Below are 26,670 nucleotides of genomic sequence, written 5' to 3'. Positions count from 1 at the left end.
TACTATATGTCTTCGCGACGTTGCTGAACGTACGTCCGGCTAGTAATCGAAGGCCTGGAGTTCCAATCACGGCGAGCTCATTGCAGATGTTTCACAGTTCTTTTTTAAACAAACGTAATGACTTTACACCAGTTCCATCGGCGGAAAATGAAGGAATAGGTAACATTTTAAGTGGACTTATTTCCGACTGCCTCCGCCTACTTTAGAAAACCCTTGTATGTTTCCACTACTTGGGGTTATTGGATAATGGCGTTCACTCACTTTTCAAAATTTGGCTATTTCGATTTTCCTTCTGAAGTCCGCAATGCAGAGATATAGGCTTTACACAAAGGAGACGATTTTTTATGCTTAAAAACATTTTCTTTTGCTGGCATGCAAAATGTTTCACCGCTGGTGAGTTTCCGCATGTTTACACCTATTAAGTATGGCAATTTTACTACATCTTTCTACAAGTTTTCTGCTTGTTACTTAACTTTTGGAGTTTGCAAAAGTTAAGCAACAAGCAGAAAACTTGTAATAAGTAAAATACAATTTTAATATAATAAGTAAATACAATTTTAATATAATAAGTAAATACAATTTTAATATAATAAGTAAATACAATTTTACCATTTAGGACGAATAATTAAATCGCAAAATAGAACTTTTCTCTTTGATTTTTCAGGCTGAATATTTTCTTATACCGCCATGACTTCGGCCACTTCATAAGGCTATCACTAGTATTTCCAGGTCTTCATAAAATACAGCTTCCGAGCCACTAGTAATACAGTAATATATAAATAAAAATCTTTCCTTACTCTTGCATGCTTCACAATGCAAGGATACTTGTTTGTGACCCCTTTAAAATGTTTTTGACTGAGTTAAATTATTTCTACTATTCTTATGCTATTCTATTATTTTCACGATTCATTTATTAATTATTTACTAAAATATTAAAGCTTTGGACTGCAGTCTTTCTTCGCATTGAAACGTTAAGAATAACTTTCTCGTAGCTACTCGCTCGTTCGCTGAGGTAAAAAGCACAATAACTCATACAGCTAGCAAGGATCTATTTGGAAGATTTCGAGTAAAGGAAATCACTATCGTAATGCATCTTTAATAACAGACTGCCGTTACATTGTCTTGAATTTCGCTCTATTTCTGATTACAGAATTTTCCCTCAGAAAAAACACACCTGCACTCAACAAGCATTATGCGCGTGCAGTGGCGTTAGTTCAGAGAGGCAAGTAATTACGAACCAAGCTAGACTAGCATTTGCAGCTACGTAATGCATCATATAGTTTCTTGAAATGCGTTTATCATTTTACATAAAATCACTTCCTAATTAATACAAAAAATCAGTTTTTAGATGATTTTATTTCATCATCTAAAAACTGGTTTTTCCACCTTTTGTTAGCTTGTTTAGATCAAATCTTGAAATCAGTTTTGGGTATCTCTCTACCAAATGTTATTATTATTATTTTTTTAATTTTGCATAAGATACGTTTCTGAAATTGCAATTCATTTCTCACGTGCTCTCCATTCGTAAAATATAATACGATTTTTTTTTAAAGTTGAAGAATTTTGGTATGAAATTTTGGCACATATTCTTGTTAAACGATCAAATTAATCGCCATAGAATTTTGATCTTTACACCATCCACTAGATAAGAAAACAGTCTTCCTAGAAGTATGTTTGCATGGAATCTCTAAACTAATATATTGATTTCTGATGATTTTTCAAGAATAGTTATAGGTTTGACAACAACGGAATATTTTAAATAAAAATTATCTAAGAGAAATTTAAATGAATTGAACATAATCTTACACTATCGGGTAGACAAAAGGACCTTGGGGGGGAGAAAAGACGTCACATAATTTGATCGAATCAGGGGGAATAATTTTCCTACGTTCAGATACAGGATTACAGTTTACAGTTTCAGTCTTTCCGTTGACTAGAGTATAAAATAGGTCATTAAAAATTTCTTTAGTTATGCAGCTTTAATAAACGCACTAAAAAATAAATGATATTTTTTCGCTCTCACAACATACCTAACTAAAAATAAAATTGCAAGGTTCCATAAAAGAATACAGAAATATTAACAAACGTTTGAGGGATTACTTAAGTAATAACATAGAAATGATATGTATAAGGAAGATCACGCTAAGTTTCAAATTTCTCTTTGACAATTTTGACCTTAAATCCGGCACTGTTAACGGGCTTTTATTTTTGGTCACGGAAGATAAATAATGTTGTGATAGCTAAAAAACTTAATTTGGCTTTTCATGCATCTTAAACCATAAACTTAAAACGTTTAGATATATATGCAAACATATGAAAGCAAACTTATAATCTTAATTGGCAATAGCTCCTTTTATGCTCCATTTTAATTTGGGTAAAACCCTTTCCTGTCCTAAAAAAAGTAACTATATATAATATATAAATCTAAATTGCGTCAACGAGCTTATAGAGACATTAGGTAATTTCGAAACAAGAGTCATGAAAAATGAGCAGCGCCTTCGCCGGGAATCGAAGCACGAACCTCTGGAATATTCGCCCAGCGTGCAGACTACTATACCACGGAAGCACGCTAAGAAGGCGGGAGAAATACCTTCCTACTTTGCAGTGAAGCTAGTCAGTTTTTTGAGAATCACAGCTTTTTGATTCTCTTACGCTTTCTTCTGGATGGGTAACTTTTCTTTTTTGCTTGCTTGACTTCTGTTAACATATATGGCTAATTTCTCTCTGTCATTCACTATGCGTCTTAAGATGTAAATTTCCAGAAATGTAGAGTGCACATTGCGCCCATGATGATATGTGAATCAAAATATGAATCTCAAGAATTGTTTTGCCCAGAAATATTGTGGTGTTTACGAAATTGTTTGTCCGCATCTACGCAATAAACTTCACCAATCTATAACCATTATGCGTTATATATATATTATTTAGATCAAGTGTATCTCTCACAGTTTTTAAAACTGTGTAAACAGGCTCGATTCCCTTGCAAGCCTTGAGAAGGTTCCATTTTATGAGAACCTTAAAGCATCCAATAATTCGTCAAAATCCTATTTTCTTTTATAAAAACAAGGAAAGTGGGCATTCGAAGCTCTTAAAACAAACAATGCTGTGCCTAGATCCCAGTCTAACTCAAATCGGTTTTGCCTGTGAAGTGGCATAAAAAAGTGGTGTACAATAACAGAAGTAGCAACATTGAGCAATATTTTACAGATGAAAGGCGAAGTGCGCACTTGCAAATTCAAATAATAGCAAGAAAGTTGAATACGGTCTATTGTTTATCCAGGCAGATCTATTACCAGCAGAACAGGAATCATTTCCTCATTGAAACAAGTGAAAAGTTGCGAAAGTAGCTAATCCGCTTTCATAGTACATCTTGCAATCAACAAAAAAGGACGAGTCGAAAGTGCCGTTACGATAAAAACTGATATCAAGGGAGCCTGGATTCTAATAACATATTCTTAAAAATAAGTAAGTAGAGGTAAAAGTCTGGAAATAACTAAAACTAATCATTCAATAATATGCACTGAAAGATTCACATACAGAACTAAGGGAATTTTAAGTACGTTGCATTCTAGTAATACGGTCTATATGCATATGATGAATGCTTTGAAATACGTATTTTATCAGCGTTTACGATTTGCTACAGTTCCATAAGAGAAAGTAAGAATAATAAAAACAATAATCACGTGTTAAAAATTAAGAGACTATTTATATTCAAAAAACATCATATGAAATTCTATGTTTCATTGCGAGAAATTAAATTATTCTTTAAATTCCATATCATTGAAATGATGAACACTTATAAAATACAAAGAGGGAAGCTTTAAAACAAAATACGACTTTGTTGTCTATGTTTATATAATTGCTTATATACTAATTCTTGAAGCTTCTCACATTTTTAACTTATTAGTTCATCAATTTTTTTAATGTTGAAAAGTATAGCAAACTCGTCCCTAGAATGCATACAACCGAACACCACAAGGCATTAGGAACATATCCTATATTTTTTTATGAATGGCACAAATGACATAGATATTTATCAACTATGTTTATTATAAATAACATATAACAGATATACTATTAAAATAAAGTAAAACCACAAATTATTTAACAAGTATGAACATTGTTCCTTCAGCACTCAGTTTACTACACTGCGCTTCTATAATTCTATTCTGAAGGCTAAACTGAAACTTTTCTGCCGTAAGATTGGTAGTAGTTCTGAGATTTAACAATTTGCCAGGAAGAAAAATGAAAGCTCTTTACTATAAAATTTGAAAGATCTCAGAATTGGTATTGTATTATTTAGGAAACATAATGTTGAAAACGCATAAGATAAAGCAATGTAAATTAAGGTAAGTTCACAAATGAAAATAAAAACTTAAAACTATGGGTATGTAATTAAAATAGTGAAGGGGCTTCCAATCTTTGAACTTCACAAATATCGCGAAAGATTAATTAGAGCCCCGAAAATTTGAATCTTCGCGTTTTTTTTTTTTTTTTTTTTTTCCGATAATCGAATCTTTCGAATTTTAATTTAAAATAATTAAAAATCTTAAATAAAAAATCTGGAAAAATTAATTTTATTGATGTCCAGCAGAAGACTATTGCAGGTTTAGTGACCTCGATCAGCAGTCACCTTCTAGTATCCCTGAATACCCCAGTATTAAGTTTCTAGAAAGAAAACTACGATTCATGTTTAATATTCATTTAAAGCTAATTCTTGAAATACCTTCCCCTCCTCTACATTTGATTTTACTTATTTACTCCTCTACATTTGATTTTTGTGTTGGAAAAAATATAAAGAACTAGCAATGTTACATACTCATACGTTTATTATGCTATACTCAATAAATGAACTGTAATATTTAAGAGTTTGAAGTATGTGTTTTATTTATTAAATATTATTTTTTACCTTCTTAAAAATAAATGTATAGTTTTAAAAACTGGATTCTTAACATCTGTTCTTTATATTTTGAAATTGTTTCATATTAAAAATTTTTAATATTAAATCAAAGATTTTACTCCTTACTATTACTTCTATATGAAAGATCTGAAAATTTGCAGATCCGAAAAATTCATAAATTCCAACAATCTTTTAGAAATCTAGGAAAGATTGGGTTCAAATCTTGAAATGGGTGCTTTCAGATTTTATACGCATTTTCCCTCATGTTTAACGTGAATATGAGCCATGTTTTTTAGGACATCCTACACAAAAATATCCCTTACTTAGAAAAATAGCTCTCATGAGATTTGCTTTAATTAATAATTCACTAACCAACCAACTACAATGAAAATCCCCGTACGAGTGTTACTTTAACTGCTATACTTTTTGAATCACGTATTATAAATAATTATAATTTCTTCAGTTTGACTAAAAATTTTGTCTTTTGTTTAAAATTACTTTATTTATTCGACTATGGCAAAGAACATAAGCGCTGTCTGCTTAGAGGAAGCGATGTCTTCTACTCCACGAAGGTGTTTTTTTAAAGGAAGCTTTCTTGTATTCCCGTTATTCATGGAAAGAAACCGAAAATCACCACGCTGCACACCTATTCAGCGACATTCAAACCCGTTGTTCAGTAGTAATCCACTCGCTATTCGGAGCACATATTTTAAATCAGCGAACAAGCTCTATCCAATAGTTTATTAATGAATGATTCTTTCAATATAGTTTCAACACTTTTTTCCAGATAGCTTCATAAGATTATCCATAAAAATATTACAGAGCTTATTACAAAGAAGATGGTTGTAAAATAGAATTTCGAGATACTACAACTATTTTTATGCATATAAATTACTAAAGAGATACGGGAGAATATTATATCTTTTATCTCCAAATAAAAATGGGATTTTCTTAACATTTTTCATTTGTAATAGCTTCCCAGCACTATTCATTGCTTTAAGATGACCCGCCGAGCATCTTAGCAAAAAATATTATTTAGTAGACTATTGTTCAAAGTATAATTTTTTTGGATAGCAGTATTAGCAAACATGCGAAATACTTTTTATAGTTTGTGAATAGTTTAGTATAGTTTACTTAGGGAGAAAGAAAAATTATAATTTTTAAATAGCACATATGCGTCTTTGGATTGGCAGGTAGAAATACTGGCGAATGAGATCGGCTTTTGGATGAAATAACGTAAATGAAATAGGTACAAAACACACGATCTTATCCTTCGAGGGGAAAGTATTTGCATACCTAGATGTTTTCGACGCTCACCATATAAATGAAGGCAAAAATAATTATATATAAATATATAATTATTTTTGCATTCATTTATATATATAGTAGACAGTCTTCGAAAAATATATATCTATTCAAAATATGTGTATATAACCCCAGGATATTTTCCCGTACCTTAATTCTTTAATTCACTTCTGTAGCAAAATGATACAATACTACATCCGCGGTGAATTAAGCAACGATTTCTTCCTGTTATAACTCATCTGGAAGAGAATATAGTGTTATGAATCATTCTCTCAAACGTACGATAATTGTATTCTTCCGATGTTTCAAGGAAGGCGTGAATGGTTGAGAATTTTTGTTGAGTGGTTTCCCCGGAAGTGATGAAAGTGTCCACTTACTTCCGATTCAAAAATGGTTTCATTGATGAAATAATACATGTGAGGTCAACTCTACGTATGCATTTCCATAAATAGTAACTCAAGCAACAACAGTTAAGCGAAAGAGTAATTTCTCGTAGATCGTAAAATAATTCAGTTTGACAGAGTGATACATTTTGTCCCGTACTCCAGCCATAGATATCCAGACACATATGTCACAGAATAATCTAAAAATCGCATCCAAGAATTTTTCAGAAGATGATTACGATTTCATCTGTCTCGAGTTTTAAATTATTATTATAATTTATCATATTATCTCATACTCGCCATAATTAATTACACAATAACAACAGTGTTGTTTAATCGATTATGGCAAAGCACATACGAGTTATAGGTTTGAGACGGATGGAAATTTTTGACGAAACTAGCTATTATTCATGTTACTCTTGGCACGTTAAAGCATAAATGTATAAAGATAGAAAATAAGCCACAGAATAAAAAGTATTCTATTCATAACTGAGAACATAAATACACTTATTATTAAGCTATTAAAGATTTGATTCCGTTCGTAAATCTTGCTACTCAAAAACAGAATAGACACTGAAATTTTTAACGTGTTCCGTGCCATTAATGAATTAAAACAAATTTTCCCTGGATTCCAAGATGACTTGCTCTTCCCCCTTCTTCCTCACATACTCATACGAGCATTAAATGGTTGATACACGCCTGAAAGGCTGACGTTATGTTTTATGTATGTGGGACATTAATGGACCATAAAAAATGGAATGGATTGGCTCGGTTAAGTTAATACAGTAAAGCTCACGAGAATATTTCCCAAAAGAGAAGAATGCTTTCACAAACGGCTTTATAAGAGAAGTTGGGAAGTTGGTTATTTTACGTGATGCATTAAAAAAAAAAAAAAAAAAAAAAAAAAAACCCATCGGGTATATTAATGCAGCCGCCTACTTCAGATGTCAAGAATTGACTCCCGTTCTTTTGATGCTAAGTCTTTTGAAGTCTTGTAGGATATAATTAATCTGCTGTGGTGAAAGTTACATGTTTTTCTGAGATCCAAACGATTTGTTTCTATGACAAATGAAAATGCATATCTAATATTTAGTTCTTCCAGCATCCTTAAGTGCATGAATAGCTACATTGCGATTTCATATAATTAACGTTGTTAAATAGGTATGTTAATAACTCTGTTAAATAAATTTTTAAGTTTTTCTGATTAAAGCTAAAGGAACACAAAACTAAAAGCAATTGTTTAATTTCAATAACTAATTAGTTCTTATACCTAATTAGATCTCTGCAATTCAATCTTTTTACCGTCGTAGTAAGTAATTATCTTAGATTGGATTCATACACGGGACGTTCAAATACAAACAATAATTTATTACTAAATTTAGTTTATTGAATACAGTAAATTTATTTCTGCTTTACTGTGTAGTCAATTGTCCCTGCAATGTGCTTATTACAGCACTCAGGAAGTTTCTTATTCCCGAAGAACATATCTTTTGATTGCTTGTTGACTCACTCTAATATAGCGTCAATAACCTGCTGGTTACACTTGAATTTCTTCTGTTCCTTCTGTCTGTGAAAGACACTCATTCCTAAACTGATTTTATATCTTGAATACATATAAGACGGAATGACGCCTCCGTTATTTAAAAATCTAGTGATGATTCGTTGTGCAACGCTATTTATTACAAACTCTCCGCTCCGACATTTTAGTTACAACTAAGAAAAACAAAGAAAAGGGAAACTAGAACTATGAATGACATTTTCAAGCATATGGATGTTTGACCAATGAATTATGATTACAGTGAACTCTCACATGAACGGAGCATGGAAAATCCTGTTCATACTTCCACGAATTTTCACGTATAATAGGAAGACTTTTCAACCAGAAATGAGTCATCACATCGCAATCTCATTTGTTTTAAATCCATCAAACTGATTTTTAATAGCTTATAGAGCCTATGGGTATTTTTTGTTAACATACAATATACTCTATGTTGAAGGCGAATTCTCGCTATGTCTTTAAGAATAAATACTGCAGAAGAAAAGTTTTAAATAAACTTTTATTTTAAGCTAAAATGAACATATGCACGTACATAAGATCGCCACCACTTGTGGCTAACTTAAATTAACAGAAAATAAGAATGTAAATGCACATTAAATTTTGAAATAGCTAACGATTGTCTCCTTAGCTTAAACTAACGCTAAATCGACTGCACACAGAAAGCCGAGGCGAGAAATATTAGTATAAACTGAAAGGTGTCGAATATCGATTAGACAGCTAGTTTCAAACTCGCAGCATAAACATCGGAACTAAGTTCGCTACTGCCCTTTTTGAACTCTTGACATGCAGCTTAAATACTGCTTCTGAAACGCGTTTAAACTTGAATACTACGTCCTAACAAATTTACATTCCGTCAGGAAACTGAAATCAGGAGGGACAAGAAAGTCAAAACTAAAAATAATTGGTTAGAATAAAATAAATTCTTACAAAGTAAGTACTAAAGCAAAAAGTTAATGGATTAATAATGAAAACAGCTCTCAGATTTTTCCTCCTAAAAACCTAATCCTTAACATGTAAGTGAAACTAAAATTCCAATGATTATTAATTACATGCAATTTACATGCTGGCTTATTTAATTTCATCGAATTTTACCCATCTATAAATGTTTCTTCTGAGAAAAGAGACTGTAGTTAACACCTAAATTATTGTTCTGGAAAACTGGAATATAATTTATTTTACGTTATAAAGCATTATTGAGTCAATTGTTTTTTAGGACAAACTTTTATAGCGTCGCACTCTTTTTGGGAGCATAAAATGTAGACCTACTGAAGACAAGACAGCGAATTCTCGTTGTGTCTTGAAAAAAAAAAACAGATGACTGCCAACGAAGGTTACCATAACCTTTTTATTTTAACTAACTGAACAGAACATGCACTCACTCGATGCTCACGATTTAAACTCCAGTTGTGGTTAAGTAACAAAATAGTATGTACAATGAGCATGAAGTAATTTTTAACTACACGACTGGCTCCTACTTAAATCTAAATAAGCTTTATCGCTTCACACAGCAAAGCCACGTCTAAATAATTAATATAATTTAAGTAAGGGGCTAGCGCAAATATTCAACTACAAAGTTACTTACAAACACGCTGCATAACTCATAACTAGCTCTTCTACGGCAAACTCTTAAATTCTTCTACTTAAATACTATTTCCGAAATCACTGATATTTGCATATATGTCATTTTATTGGCATTCTGATAGGACATTGAAATCAGAAGGAAAGGAAAGTTTAAAAAAAAAAATAATAATAATTGATTCGTACAAAATAAGGTCTTTACACTTTAAAGCATGAATCTCATCAGATAAACTGATCATGGTTTCATCATTTATTTGGGAAAGCATGTCCTTTAATTAGAACATTCACCATGGAAAGAAAAGATAATGTAACTTTGTGTATTTGATAGCTCGAGCGCTCAAAAAATTATAGCCATTAAACTGCAATAGAACTTCGAATATCCAAAAGCTAGGATTAGGATGAATTCTAGTAACAATATGTTCTATAAATATTTTATTAGATAAGTGAGAATTTCCAATCTTTACAAACTTCGAAGTGCTCATAGCAAAAATGCCATTAAAAAATTTCGACTGGCTGTCGCTTCAGGGAAACAGAAGAGGAGACTGTTTATCTGTCACGATCCGGCAATGCTGTTGAGCATTTGGCAATGTCAGACTAATAGTGCTCAGTAAATACTGTTGAGCAATCTGGCAATGTCAAAGAAATATTGCACCATTTGTGGATATATGCACAAAATAATTATTCGATAAGACTAACAAAGATAATTTTAATCAGGAGCATAGATAGAGTCCCCGCAACCCCCATTCGTGTGATGTAATCATGCACTTTTATCTTAACTTTTTTGTATTTTGTTTAATACAGAAAAACTATATGGAGTTTATTACAGTGTTTAATACAGAAAAACTGTAAAGAAATTTCATATCTATATAATACCACTATTACCTGGGTTCATGTCCTCATCAGACTAATTTTCCTGAAGACTTTTAAAATACTTTCTTACGTTAACAGTATGAGTTCGAGAATAAGGCTTATGCTATTTTTTAAAGTTAATAATTTATGTGTCTACAAAAAACAGAATACATTTTGTTATTTTGAAATCAAGATTTAAAATCGTCGAATAACTCCCCCTTTGCTATAGTTGAGCAAATAAAAATTAATAACTTTCCAATCGAATGGTGGTTTGTGAAAGTAACTCTCATGCCTGAGTGCCCCGAAAGGAATGCACTCATGTAAATTTGCGTTTGTCATGTATGTAAAATCCGTCGGTATTTTCGAGAAGTTTATGGTTGGGAGGAAAGAGTAATGGAATCCTCAGACAACTTCTCTGATTTATACTGATACAATAAGTATACCAGTTTCCGCTCAGTTGGTGTGTAACATATGTTTTTTGGTTATAACTAAATGTCTTTTGGTATCTGACAAATCAAACTCTCACAGCTAGTACCCAAAGTTTCCAACTAACATCAGAATGCACCTACTCGCTCAACTAGAAATCTTCATGACCTTCTACGATTCGAGAACCAGTCCTAAATTTACTCCCTACGACATAGAACAACTCAAACAAAACTTGAAAACCAAATGCAAAAAATATTTTTTAAAATAAATAAATAAACAAAATAAAATATAACACGGAATAAGTCCCATTTTCAAGCACATATGATCCTATTTTAAAGATAAAAAGTAACATCTCTGCTACAATATGAATGAAATCAACAAGACATTAGATATGCTTTCTCAAATATCCAAATGTGAAAGTAATGCCTACAAAAGGACATAATGTATGTCTTATACATATGCAGTTTTATTCTTTATGATAGGTAACATTTTGCCACCAACGAGTTTTTTATTCTGTGTAATATATTATTTCTCTGGTCAGATTAGGATAGTGGTCATGAATATACTACGCAAAAAGAATCATAATTTATGTAATTTTAGAGTTAAAAGCGCATCAAAAGAGTAAAATGACAAGGAGCATTTGCATCTAAAAACATAAGTTTTTGATAATGAGATTTGTTTTATGTGCGTAATTATTTGTACAGACCTTTTTTAATAAAACGAAACATGTAGATTAAGAAGGTTTTGTTATACGTGGTAAATTGTCCATGTCTTTCCCATTAAATATCACCAGAAGTATCACATTGGAGAAACATATTTAGTACCAAAGATTCTTTTATATTCTAAAACATAGAGGCTACTTTCAGAGCCGTCATAAGAGACTTCACTAAATTCATCAGTATATAGTGATACTTTTCTTAAGGTGTTTTGGAGAGGAGATCGTCTTAGAGAGGTGATATTTAATACTAATGTTTGTTTATGTTCTAAGAAATAGTGTTCTCAGGAAGGTAGGCATCTACTGGAGATAATCAGCAGAAGAGATTTCTTTGTTTTTTTCCGGTGGAGGAGCGTATGTAGTTACCTGTATTTGTCAATGGCAACAAAATTTCTAAAAGTAAATTTTCATAAGTGGATTGTAGTGTCATCTTAGGATATCTACTTTATGAGATTTCGGGCAAGAATAATTAGCTCAAACTTCTCAGATTAAAAAAAAGAACGTTTCCTAAGCAAACATAGGAAAGCATGGACAGGTTTATTTTAATTTCTTAGCTATCAAAATACTGTAGCACAGGATGCAGAAGGTAATTAAAGAGGTAACTACAAATTTGTGCTCCTCTATTACTTTGCTCAAAGCTCAAATCTATACGTGATAGCTTTCATATGTCCAATACGTTTTACTGAAATTCAAGTTTTTATCCTAATAAGCAAACGAAAATGGAAACACAAATAAAGCAATACATAACAACTGTATTCCCTCCATATTTTTTAGTTTTGCTTTTCTATTTATTTGATTAGATATTCCAAAAAGACTATCCTCAATGAAAGTATCATTTCATACTACTTACTTTATAAACTGTTGTATAACCATTATTTTATAAAGTAAAGTAGTTAGAAATGGCAAAATCGTATTCTTGTTTACAGGATATGATTTACGAAACTAGACGCCTGGAGCAAAACGAAGGGAGCCTGTTATAGAGATTTCCCTTTAATTTTTTTCGTATACTACAACTTGAATTAATATATCCTAGAATTTAAAAAAATTGTAAAATTTAACATTTTAAATTCTATAGAAGGATTTGGAAGAGCGCTAGGAAGTGGAGGTCTCAGAGCACATGCTCCATTTGTCCTTGCGGAAATCAGGCTCTACTGATGAGGAATGGATACTATATATAGTAGTAAACAATCACAAAAGTTTCATTCATAGAAACGTAAAAGGAAACATTTCCTTGAGTATAATTTTCTGTATTTATAATATTTTTCTTCTAGAAATTGCTGAACTAGTTGACGTAGAGCAACACGTCAGTTTGTTCAGCTCGTTGTTGTCCAGACAGTATAGTTATTAGAGAAGCCTACTGCGGTACCGAAGGCCCAGGTTTGAATCTCAAGGGAAGGCATGGTTGTAACTGTCCGTCCTTTCATAGGAGACAACGGTGGCCGCCTGTTAGGTGCCTCCACAATAAAATGGCCACCAGTTCTGCCCTTAGGAGTGCCAATGTCGAATAGGCCAGTGCCCGCCATTAGATTAAAAAATATAAGAAATTTAAATAAAGAAAAAAAAAAGTTCATTCAGTCCTCTAGAAGTGAGAGAAAATGCTTTTTTCTTAGGAATTCTTTCAGTGTGCAAAGTTAAATTTCTGACATGATTTAAAACTGAAACCAATAGATATCAGCATCAATTATTTTCTATCAACTCCTTCATAATACTCACAAATAATCTATGCTTTTATTATATATTCAACAAATCAACCGATGAAAAAGCTCTGCCACATCTATAATCCTCTTTCGAGAAGCACCAGTGACGCAGAAAAGGACTTAATGTAATAGGCAGTTCGTGTAAAAGATATAATTCCCATAACTATTTCATTTGAATAAAGTACAATAAATGTATGTACTTTATTCAAATGAATTAGTTATGAGAATAATATAATATATAGTTGCATTGCTTGATATGAGGTATATCAATATATGTTTGTTACTTGCATTATGGAAAATCGGCGGCACGTATAACAACCATATTATGATCATAGTCCTCTACTCAAATATGTGCACTTCGAAGTCCGAATACTGAATTTCGCGTTTGTTTTTTATTTATTTCATATTTTGTGCCAATATAATAAATTTATGATTGACAGGCTCAGCGATTTAAAAACGATGTGTTACCACTGCTCGAAATAAAGCATTTTTTATCCTCTGCACGCCAGTGTGTTGCATATCGCAAAGCGTAAGTAACTTTCATATTTAATTTATCTGTTACTGATTAACGAAATAAACGATTTTAAAGTAATAAACGCAGTTCTTAATAATACTTTTTAGTTTACAAGGACAATTTGACCTGAAGGACTATTAATTTCGTTTTGGCATTTTGCGTTGGTTCACTTTTCCAATTGTTGACACCAAAAATTATCACCCTGTATTATATTTAAAAGAAATAATGATGAATCTCCGTAAATGTATGTATGTTTCTCACCTTGGGATAAAACAACGGTACCTAGAGCCATCGAATTTCGAATAACGTAATCTTCTACCGAATACGGTCATCATGAAAGCTCAGATTTGGAATTTGAAATTTGATTTATTATCGATTTCATATTTTGTAGCACTTAACGAATTTTTGATTAAGAAACTCAACGATTTCAAAGCAAGTAATGGCAACGCTGTACGGAAAAAAAAACACATTTTTATCTATAAGCGCATAAGACTGTATTGGAAATTCTAAAGCTTTGCTCATTTTAGAATTATTTTGCGATATTGCTGTTGAATTGAATTTTATGGTTTAAGTGCAAAGAACATGATAGTTTATAAATAAAGGTAACACACAAAACGTTCAAGAAACGTCCCTTTGGGCGTAATGTCACGTGTGAAAGCTTTCAGATTTTTTTTAAAACTTTTTAATCTGATTAATTGAAATAAAAGTGTGTTTAATTGTTTGCCTAATGTGACTCGTGCTAAATAATTCGTACTAAAATTCTTCAACATTCATTACGCAGCCTATCCAGTCTATCCTATATTTTGTGATAATCTCACTTTATGATCCCCCCCTTTTTTTTGGTGTTCTTTAAGAAACATTCGTCAGGCTTCGTTGCAACAGGCAGAACGGAAAGTGAAATTTTATTGCAGAAATAATATGTATGAAGATTACTATAAAACGACCATTGTGTCTCCCAGCAACAAATTCTTCCAATAAAAACAAAAGCAAAATAAAACTAAACTATTAATATTAGCATTTGAACTAATATCCGTAGTGTCAATATATACCGAAATATAGATTAGCGTGCCAAAAATTATATAAATATAGTTGAAAAGATCTTAGGGAAAAATAAGTTGACCCATATTTCATATTCCGCATTTAATTGTTAAATAATAAGATGCTTTTGTGAACTAAAAAATAAAATACTTTAAAACATTTTTCTTCATTCCAGGTCTTTTCGAAGCATAATTAAATGTAGTTGTAGCTTTAAAGAAATTGTACAATAAACTGAATTGCTTACTACAGCTCATTTTATAATTTCTATTGCATCCAAATTCTAGAATGAAGTAACTATCATAAAAATAAATAAGTAAATATATTTATTTATTTTTATGATAGTTACTTTATTCTGCTGACCCATAATTTGATTGTTTATAGAAAACCATACACTTTTGCATCTTACCAAACGAATCTAACAAAAACGCTTTTATTGATTATTAAGCAACTTTTATAAAACCATTGGGCTTTTCCCTCTTTAGGACATAATAAAAAATATTGTGTGCATATAAATAAGTAGGGTGTTCAATTTAAAAAAAAATGGATCCATAGTCAAAATAAAGGAATTAAATTATAGACAACATGCAAATATATGAGACATATCTAAAAATAGTGTTGTAATTATGAAACTATGTAGTCCACGGTTTAAATATGTCGTCCAGTTTTAAGCGGTCATTGTAATTTTTAGATCTTCCATAACTGTACATTTTACTGGACTATACGTGTTTATTATTTTCCTTGCAAATGTTTTGGAAACTAATCTATTAAAACAACAAATTATTTCAACACTGAATCTCAGGGACATTACATGCTAAAATCGATTTTAATAGGAAAGTGTAAGAAATATAGTTTACATACTCTACAGAATTGCAGCGGCTCTCTCTCCTCACTCGCCATTTCATCATGCTTCCTTTTCTCATAAAACATGTAAGAAGGTATGACTTAATCCTCTTGAATGCGTTCAACTATCCATCAATTCATATCTATCCATTTCATTCAAAAAATAACCCGGCTTTGAAAAAGCGCATGCTACCATTATAAACTCAACAGACTCTCTAATACACAAACAATCGTCTGCTGCGCGCCTTTTCCCTCAGCTCAACTCGTTTCTCCCACGTGTGGTTACGTCACAGTTGATTCGAAGTTCAACGATTGGTTGGTGCATGGAGGACGTACGTGTATGACAACAAACCGCGAGTGAAGTGTCAATTCTTTGTTCCTTTTGTTTGTTTTGTTTCAAACTTTTGCTTTCTTCCACTGCTCTTATTAGTATTACAAAAGAATATACGAAATCAGGTCGGCGGAAGTAAAGAGAATTTGCTATCAATGAATGAGAAGACTCCATGTTAGTGAAGAGGATGATAAAAAGGTAAGTTCTTTTACAGGTTATTCTCATGTCGAAACTGACACTGACCAGCGCGAAAAGTGCGCCGTTCAAATTCTTTGTCATTCAACCACTGGACATGACACAGCCAGGAGAATAGAACGCAAAATGACAAAAAGTAACATTACATAAATGTGAATATGATTTCAGATAATTTTTTAAACAACAAAATCCTAAACTACAACCACTTTGAAAGTCTCTTAAATCATTGAAAAGTAATATATTTTTATGCTTGTATCTTCTCCCCCAGTACGCACGTGAAAAAGGAAAGAGGGGTATTGGCGGGCAAAAATTGTTGCATTCTAGCAGAACTGTTAATTGTATGAATTTAATTCTTCTATTTAAAATTAAGTCAATTACTTCTCGCAAATTAAAATTCTAACAAACATTAAAGGAAAAGTCCACTTCTTTTATTATTAAGGTATAACAGTATGGATTATTCGAAATTTGATAACTCAAAATTCTTGATTAGTTGCATTCACTGTTTCCCTCGGACAAAATTTCTTGGAAATTAATTTTGCCTTTTGTTGATCAGTTGAATCTTTGTAATTCAAAATATTTAATTTTGACATTCTTTGTCTACTAATGCGGAAATTAATCAAAACACTAGTTTTACTTTCTTAATAAGTTAGCCACGTTAAAATAGTTATTATGATCACAAAAACGTCTGATGATTTGATGGAGTTTAGCTAGAGTAATTTCACTGGCCTAGCTAATAATTAGTAATGATAGGGATGGAGAGCTGCTTTTATTACTTTTAAATCGCTGCGTTTGGTAATCAAAATTTCATTATATTATCACAAAACATAAAATAAATAAAAAACCGTTCCGAAATTCAAAATTCAGGTATTGAAGTGCACACGTTCCGATACAGAACTATGTGTAAATTTTGTGTGTCCCGACGCCATCGTTTTTGCATGATGCGAGGAACATACATACATATAGACAAAATAAAAATTAATTTTAATATTTTAAAGACAGTGTCTTTAAAATATTAAAATATACACTTGTAACCTGTTGGATGTTTTCATTGATGCTTTTACTAGATATTTCTGGTATTGAAAGAAAGTAGATGCTACTAATGAAAAGTAAGAATTTTATAACTTTAATTATAACCTTCAAACGGATATATGTTCCCCCCCCCCAATCATCATCAGATCTATCGGTTTTATCATCTTTGTGGCTTGAGATAGCCTTTTTCTAATGTCCATATACTCATTTTTAAAATACTGGCTCTTCAAAACCATATTTTTCTCTCCTTAATAATTACATGTATGCATGAATTTCTAGACACTTTCTAGGCGATCATATAAGAAGATATATATATACACATATATATACCATCGCGAGCATATATTCTCTTCGTTAAACCTTTTATTTGTTTTCGTCTTGAATTTTTATCTTTAGCTTCCATTTTTTCAAAGCTAAGCAGCTTTAAAAATTAAAATGTACAGTTGCAATTTTTCAATATTCCTGTAAATTTTGAAAATTTCTCCCAGGTTTATTTAACCCTTGAAAATCAGACATGTCCTGAAGGACATGTGATAACCGTGCATTTACGCATGCTTATGTTTTACAAGACACTTAACGTTCTTGAATTGCATTTTGTTATTTATTTGTTAATAGCTTTAAAATTTTGATTGTTAACCTTTCTTCAATATGAATTTTTATGTATTATGCATTTTTATACTAACAATGGTTTGCAGTATCAGTACGATATTTCTTCATTTCAGTGGTTAAAATATTAAATAGTAATAATAATAATAAAATTATTAATAACAATATAAAAAATTGCAAAAAGAATTCTAAAAGCTTTCAGATTTTATATTACACCCAAAGGGGCGTTTTTTTGATTTACACATACATGCACGTTTCGAGAGCATTTGGGCCAAAAATATTTAAAAACAGTATATCGTTAGAATTTCCGATAGACAGTCTCGCGCGCTGGAGATAATTTATTTTTTCATACAGTGTTGCTACTGCTAGCTTTGAAATCATTTTGTTAATGAAAAATCCGTAGGAGTTTCACAAAATATGAAATAGATAATAAAACAAATTATAAATTCAAGATTCGGGCTTCCAGGTGCCCCTATTCGGCTAGAGGACTATGTTATTCGAAACTGGATGGCTCTAGGTATTGGTTTTTCACAATGCGAGAGACATACATACATTCGTACAGATTCTTCATTATTTAATTTCTTTAATACGAGGCGATAATATTTGATGGCGACAATTTAAAAGGTGATTACAGCCGTTTATAGTGATTCGACGCAAAATGCAGTTTTGAGACTAATAGCCATCTGGGCTAACGCCCCTTTGAGCTAAAAAGCGAAAAAACTATTCGTGCAATATTTTCGGTGATCTGAATTTGCTGTAATTTAAATCCTTGCAGATCCTTTTATTGGAAATCAAGACTGCAATATAAATCTGTTTCGTCACATCAGTATAACTGTTTCTACTTTAAAAAAAAAGGTCCCAGGAACTCACAAATATGAAATACTAGGGGTATATAACCGATAGTAATGTAATGCAATTGAAATTCCCCCCCCTAAGGATTACCATTTTTGGTTGCTTTGACATCATATCTAAAGTGACAAGCGTATTGTACCCATTCATCCGTTGAACTATCTCTTCTATCTTTGTTCCTTTTCAATTCACCGTAGATCTTTCGAAACGAACAAATATCCTTTAATTCATAACAAAATTTTATCTCAGTTTCCCTACCCAACGCAGGCATTTTACTTTCCCAGAAAAGCGCTGAAACGTATTTTCAAATGCCTTTCTGACTAAAAAATAACCTTAAAAGAACTTTGTAAGCTAACTTCTTCCTTCTTACCGCGTGTCTTCGAGGTATAACTGGAAGCGCGTCTGCATAGAATGTCCAGGGGTTCAAGTTCGAATCCAGGCGAGAGCATTGCTCATTTTTCCTGTTTCGGCAAACCTAATGATTCTACAGCTTACGCGAAAGTTTATAAACTCTTTTTATAAAAAAGAACTGCCTGTAAACTGTTTTTATAAAAAAATTTTCTGTAAAGATTTAAATTTTTTTAATAAGTGTTTGAGATATGTTTTCAAGCATCTCAATTGTGCAACATTGGAAGAGATTTTCAAATTATTATTGAATGCCATCAACTTTTCATTTGATCCAGTTTTGAATTTCTCACCCAGTTTCCATTATTTCATTATAAATATCAAAGCATCCGATTTGCCGCACAAAATGCATGTGCTGTTCTTTACCTAATTTAGCAACCTAAACTTATGCGTTTTAGCCGCGAAATTTCAATAAGTGCTTATTTTACAAAAGTTGCTTTGTAGCAGTAACATAGTAATAACCTCAATGCTGTATCTAACTAATATACCGTAATAACCTCAATGCTGTATCTAACAAAATGCATTCGCATGATATAAATTTCTCAGTAAATACTAATCGAAATGGTAGGCATTAAAATGCATTAAATAAAATAATTTACTGGAGGCTCAAATTTGCAAGTCAGAAAGCTATAAAGATAGTTAGTATACATTTACTGAAATCAATTATTATATATTAATCAAATGAAATAAACAAAGCAAACTCTATCTGCTTCTAAAAATTCCAATTTTAGACTAAAACAGCTATGCAGGTTTATTTACTATGTGTGTGTATAACATATTATCTTATAACTGGATTTATACTTTGAGACCCAAAGGTAAGCTACTCAAATCAGGAATGAATTCTGGTAAAAGTAAGTGCATATGCTATCACAAGTTAAAAATAAAATTAAGTGAAACAGCAAATTTATTAACGAGCCATGATTTAAACTGTTATATAGCAACCTTTTTTTGCATTCCTAATAGAGCTCTCGTTTGACGTTTTCCTCTGTAACATTCTTGATATCTGATAAGAATATTTAATCAACCTAAGAATGACCTTTATGGAACAAAATTAATAAAGCTGTTTTTAGATGGGTTATGATAATATTTTCAGATATGTTTGTTTTGACGCTTCTTACTTGAATGATAACCTTGATGTTGCATTAAATTAGATAAAATTCAGACTTATAAGTTATATTTTTCATTTAATGTAAAACTATTGGTCTGAGGCAAAATTTCTTCCCCCTCCTTTGGGGGGGGGGAAAGGCCAGTAAAAGGAAACGCAGGATACATATGTGTTTATGTAGAATACATTTAGTGCAGACAGAATACATTTAGTGGGATTTCTTGGCATCTGCTTTGCAATCGATTAAAACTTCTGGTTTAGAATTTAAAAAAATCTTCTAATGCTCTTTTCACGATTTTTGTATAATCGTGAGTTTGAAGACCATTTTGTAAGGGCTGAAAAAGATGATACTCCAAAGAAACAAACTCCAGGGATAAAATAAACAGAATCGAGTAGTTTTTTCCGAATCAATAAAGCAACATGAGGTCTGGAGTTTTCATGCTGAAAGATAACGCTCTGGCTTGGCATATCAGTTTTTGATTCAATTTAACCGATTGTTGACAGTAAATGTCAGCATTAATCGTTTGATCACGTAGGAGCTCATCTTTGCAGATTATTCCCTTCATTTTACGCAATACACATAACGAAAACTTTTCGAAATGCATTTCAATTTTTGACGTGGATGAAGCAGCTTCTGGTACTCGACACACAGTCCTTCAAGCTTTGACATTATGGTAAAGTATCCCTTTCGCATTACCCATTATACTTTGTTCCAAAAACGATTCATATCTGGAACGAGAAAGTAAAGAAATACAGATACTGGTTCTCGCCTATAGTGTCATGTCAGAGAGTGGATGGTTACCCGCTAATTCATCTTTGTGTTGAACCCAAATGTCTTTACACTTGTCTGTATCTGTCTTTCAGTTGTTGTTCTGAGTACGAATAGGTTTCGCTATCTCTTGAGGAGTTGCATGGGAGACATTCCATACGGCTTATTACAGAACCTTCGGGAAAACCACTGATGGACATCCGGAATGTCATTGATCTTTACAGCTTTTGTCTTCATTGCTGATTTTCCGAAACCAGCGACGGTGTCTTTAAACATATGCATGTCTTCCTTCTTGTACATTTGACAAATGTTTTATTTCGGTATGTTGCAGTATTGCTTCTATTCAACTCTTACAACATACAATATCTGAAGTGTTCCGCATCCTTTGCCATTTTAAATCGTTTGAAATTTTTGAATTTTACAAGCATGCTGCCTTCATATACTGTCTGCCTGCGTTCTGTTCTGTCTAAAATTCTAGTCATCACAGCTTCATTTATAATGTCAATTTACACACAGCGTCATGTATGACGTACTTCTGGTAATTTGAATCTCCAAAAACGAGTTGAATTTTTGCATTAATCCAATAGGGTGATTTTCTAGCTTGAAAGACGAATTTCCATAGAGCCTTTTCCCGCAGTAGCATATTACTAAATGAATATAATAGAAATAAAAGTAATTAAAATTTATAAAGCCTTCAACTTGCAGTCTAAAACTAAACTGATCAACACAAAGTGACATTAGTAGTATAAAAATACGGGTTCTGCTGCACGGGGTGTGGGGTGTGGGCGTGGTCAATGACGTCACACAGAGGGCGGGGCCAAAGGCAACGTCATCACACTAGTAGGCGGGGTGACGAGTGGAGGTGAGGTGTTGGTAGATTGCTGATTGAGTTGTAGACCTCCTGCTTTTCATTTAAAGTTAGTTTTTTTACATTGGCAACGGGAAATATTTTCTGCATCTTAATTTTGATGATATAGCGATGCTGCCCTCTCTTGACGAAAAAGTGAATTATATGTTTTAGAAATATATTTTTTAAGTCTGGTGTTAAAATTATTCAATGCGCGACTCTGAAAACAATGTAAAAGAAACAAATATAAAAAAGACTTTCCTTTAATGATAGTTCATCATGTCATGAAAATGAAATTACAAGATAATTTGTTTTTATTACTCAATTTTATTCTGATACTTTTATCCTTTCTAGTTTTAAATGAAACTTTAACTTATTTCTTAGGTTTTCTGTACATAATAACATATTCATTTACTGTCATATTTTTTTAATACTTAACACGTTTCTAATTTGTAATATTTATTTAATTTCCACATACTATTTTTTTTTTCATACCTTTCATAAATTTCAGCATACCCTGATTTTTAACTTATATGTTATATTTCACAAACGTTCCCGCACATGCTGTTTATTTGTTATATTACTTAATTTTAGATGCAATTTCACACTTTTTTTAACGTTATAATGTTTAATATATTCTGAATTTTAACTTCATTTACTTTTTTTAAACCACTCTAGTATTCTATACACACTTTAACTTAGTGGTATGAAATTGTATTTAAAAAGAAACGTTTATTTTTCGTGATCTTAGTTCTTTTACTAAATTTTCTACAGAATTTCTAATTTCTTTCACGTGTTTAACAATATCTTCCTTACATTACCGAATATTTTTTAAAAAAACTTAAGTCTATAACTGTTAATTGCTTTTCTTACGTTCATGATTTCCCTTCTGTGTTTATATTTCTTAATTCTAGCTTAACTTATTTATTATAATGTTTTTATTTCTGTCTCATCACTCGTAATTCCAACATTTTATCCCTTTTTATTCATTTTAACGATATGGATTGTTTTCATTTACTCCATATTCAAATATTTCCTTACAATTTTTATAATACTTGTTTTATTCCTCGATCATAATAGATCATCTACAGGTTTTACTCAGAAATTTCCATTCACAACTTCAGTCACAAACAACAGTTTAATACCATTTATATCTAAATGTATTTCTTTCTCATATAGTTTTATGGTCTTCAAAGTTTCTAACATCATATTTAGTTTTAAATCCCGATTACCTTTAAGTGTGTTGATAATTTTCATTTCTAATTTTACAACCACGTTCAGTGTTTCATCCACACATACCAAAATATTTCTTACATTTTCTGATATTTAGTCTATGTCATATTTCAGTACTTCAAATGAATTTACACTGCTCACACTATTATTTTTTCATGTTTTAGAGACACTAACTATACTAATTTTACTATTTTTCCTGCACTAATTGCATCTATGTCAGCACTCATGCTAAACTAGCAATTGTTTTGCATCACATGCATAAAGAAATTCTTAAAACCAACTTTTTCAATATCGTACTCAAATTACTGTTTTCCAGATGGGAATTACCAGTATTCTTTGGTTTTACTCTGTTACATCTTTTTAAATTTTAACATCTTACTTTTAATTCTAACATACATCTTTTAAACAGATTTTTCTTTTAATGATAGCCTTACCTTATTTGTTCAAATTAATTCTTTCATTCACCTTCTTTACTACCTTTCAGTACCTTCATAATTCACTATGCAAACGCAATGTCTTTCACTGACATTCTGTTTAATAATACCACAAGTTTCCTTAATTGACAAAAAGCGAATTATTTCTCATTTCAAAATAGAACTACTATATTTTTGCACAAACATTACCTTTATCCATTCAAGCCACCCCTTAACCTGTAACTGACGTAGCGATAGGAAAGGAGATTCTTATCATATGCTCTTTCGACATTTGAGGTTTCTAGAACTTCTTTGACAAGTATATCAATACCATCAGAAAATATACTTAACACTTTTACCCAGTTTAAAGGCAACATACTGTTATAAGAATGGTTTTAGTTAAATTTATAACACAAATAAACGCATTTTGTGCTAAATAGGCATAAACATTTAGATTCAGAATATTTCTTTTTAATCCGATGTAAGACTTGAATTTCATTCATGATACGGATTGTCTCTTGATTTTCTTTTTGTTTACCTTACACTAATAGAAAATTTTTATTTTACAAGTTCAGCTTTTAATGAAATAGAAATAAAAACTACGATACACCTGCTGTTTTTAAGAAAAGGAACTTTGATATATTTCTGGAAATGTAAATGCTTTTAGAGTTTTCTTTTAATAACGTTGATTTTCATTACTTTACTAACTTCAATAATTCTCTTATTAGCTAATATGAATGAAAGAAGATTGTCAAAAATGTGACACAGTATAATTCTTACGAACATATGTACCTTTACCAGCATACAGATATTACCGATTGAAATGAAGAAAGATACAGATATTTTACTCCAATCTACATTAAATTAAAAAAAATATTTAAACTTTCATACATTCCAAAGAATAAACGAAAACTCAATAGATATTGTCATGTTTGCATATATGAGATAAAAGTTTTATGAATGGTATCTAAAGTAATGCTTAGAACTTCATAAAAGCGAACATTTACTATGTTAATACACATATCATCAGTTATTTACATTAATCAATGTAATATTAATCATTACATGTACTATATGCATATATATTTAAAGTTTAATTGTCTTACAATTGAATAATTAACTATTGAGAGAAAGAGGTTCATATCTTACACTATTTAATTCACATGGAACAAATTTTTCTATCAACCACATTGAACCACGTTTATTAAATTCGCCAAAGCTCTTTTATTTCTGCATTTTCACCCTCACGACACATTTTAAATGTAACTATTGATTACCATTTCAAACACCGATATCATAACTCAGTGTAAAACTACATCATAACTCATTTTTTCCCTACTAACTACAATTTTATATATTCAAGAAGTACATCTAAGACATGATCATTTTCTATGTTCTAGCAAATCGATTCAATTGCGAACATACTATTAAGACTTGCGATTTTAGAAGACTTGCATGTATTAACGATGTCAACGTTTCTTTGTTTTTGTAAGATTCGTATCAAACCATGTCGCATTCGAATGTGGTGTAAGAGATCACTTTTTCTTTTAAACACTTGTAAACAATGGATGCAATTTATAAGAAGAGAAGTATCATGCTGTTTCAAAACATCATCATCAGCATATTTCTGTTTCTTTTGACACCAGCAAAATTTAAAAAAAAAAAAAAAAAAAGGTTCGTGAGATTTTCTTCAAATTCTGTTTTACTTGAAAAAAATGTCCGAACATTCAATACGATGTAAAGATTCATATTGTTTTAAATTCTTATGCTCACTAAATATTTTTTATCACGATTTACTCTTAAAAGTAACTTTATAAGTTTTCATATCCTTTTTACATGAAAAGAACTTGTGATTATTGACTACAAAATTCTAAGACGAGAAGCTTCGCGACTTTTCAAACTACAAACTTAAATTTCTTAGGACATACACTACATCTGATGTTTCTTTCATGAGATTTCAAATATCTCTTCAGATTACTCGTATTCAAGAAACCTTACAAATATATTACATAAGTTCAGCGAATAATCGCTTCATAAACTCTTAAATTTTCAACACGAGTGAATCACTTGAAGCATATACTGCACTGTAAACATACAATACTTAAAAAAATTGTTATAAAAAATAAAAATACATTCATTTCACCAAGAAGCTTTTCTATTTAAATACATTTATTTATTTCCAAAGAACAAGTTTCTGTATTATACATAAAATATACTTAGAATTTTCTTTCATTAGTTAATATCAAATTAACAACAATATCCATTTACTGATATTTGATATACATGTTTGCTTTAAAATTAAAACTAAAATTTCAATATATTTCTATTAAAAAAACATAATGAAAAAAAAAAAAAAATACTCATAACATCAACCAAAGACAAAAATGTAAATAGAATAGCTGTACTTATATTAGTGCATTTTTATAATCTTCATAACATTTCGATTCAAAAAACCTATTACAAAATAAATGAAACATTTTTTTCTACCTTAAAGAATCTCTTATATTTTTAAAATTAATACATAAAAATATATCTTCACCAATATATTTAATTCTGTCCTCAACACTTATTATAATGCAATCATGTCTTGTTTGTGAAGGATGATTTACAATGCAACCTTCGTATTTATATAGCTTTTTTATCACTGAATTTAATTCAGTTTTGATAGAGTTTATGAGTTCTTTAAAAAGTTCATCATCATCACTTACCATATCCGAACAATTCTTTTTACATTTGATTTGCAACGGTAAAATAATTTCAAAAATACTTTTATATAAAGTATTAGATACATCAGGAATAATTTCTTTCAATTTTTTTAAAATATCACAGTTTACTTTTAGATATGTAGGTTTTAGTTTAAAAGAATTTTCATCTTGTTTAAAAACTTGTTGAAAAATACACTCACCTTCTTTGTTGAAAACTACCAACTCATTATTGCAAATGATGCTGGCACTCGTATGGACCAGATTAAATTCATATATTTTTGAGGAAAATTCTTGCCGTGTTGCAAGAGTTATAACAACACCGCGTGTAGTAGGGTATAATATTTTATTTTGTTCCACACATTCACGTAGATGAATGTTCA

General features: G+C 31.0%; 2 protein-coding genes across 7 annotated transcripts in view; one reads left to right on the top strand and one right to left on the bottom strand.

Moving 5' to 3' along the window:
* LOC118188521 (uncharacterized) overlaps window positions 1-26,670 on the bottom strand; it is a 378,328-nt gene that overhangs the window by 259,643 nt on the left and 92,015 nt on the right. Inside the window, exon 1 of one of the 5 annotated variants that reach the window (XM_035358962.2) lies at window positions 15,822-16,022. The exons of the other annotated variants lie outside the window; for them this stretch is intronic. Within the exon in view, the coding sequence (XP_035214853.1) occupies window positions 15,822-15,883 (62 nt within the window). The 5' untranslated portion in view covers window positions 15,884-16,022. Of the gene's footprint in view, window positions 1-15,821; window positions 16,023-26,670 lie in introns of those variants that run through there. 5 annotated transcript variants of the gene reach the window in all.
* LOC118188518 (uncharacterized) overlaps window positions 16,183-26,670 on the top strand; it is a 162,030-nt gene continuing 151,542 nt past the window's right edge. The window contains exon 1 of one of the 2 annotated variants that reach the window (XM_085815627.1): window positions 16,183-16,332. The gene's annotated coding sequence lies outside the window, so the exon portion shown is untranslated. The remainder of the gene's footprint in view (window positions 16,333-26,670) is intronic. The other variant, XM_085815625.1, reaches the window with a different exon arrangement.

Source organism: Stegodyphus dumicola, chromosome 4 (assembly GCF_044657685.1).
Source record: "Stegodyphus dumicola isolate Sdum_Otavi_A_Nest chromosome 4, ASM4465768v1".
NCBI lineage: Eukaryota > Metazoa > Arthropoda > Arachnida > Araneae > Eresidae > Stegodyphus > Stegodyphus dumicola.
The sequence above is the reverse complement of the archived record's forward strand: the minus strand, read 5'-3'. Positions and strand labels throughout refer to the sequence as shown.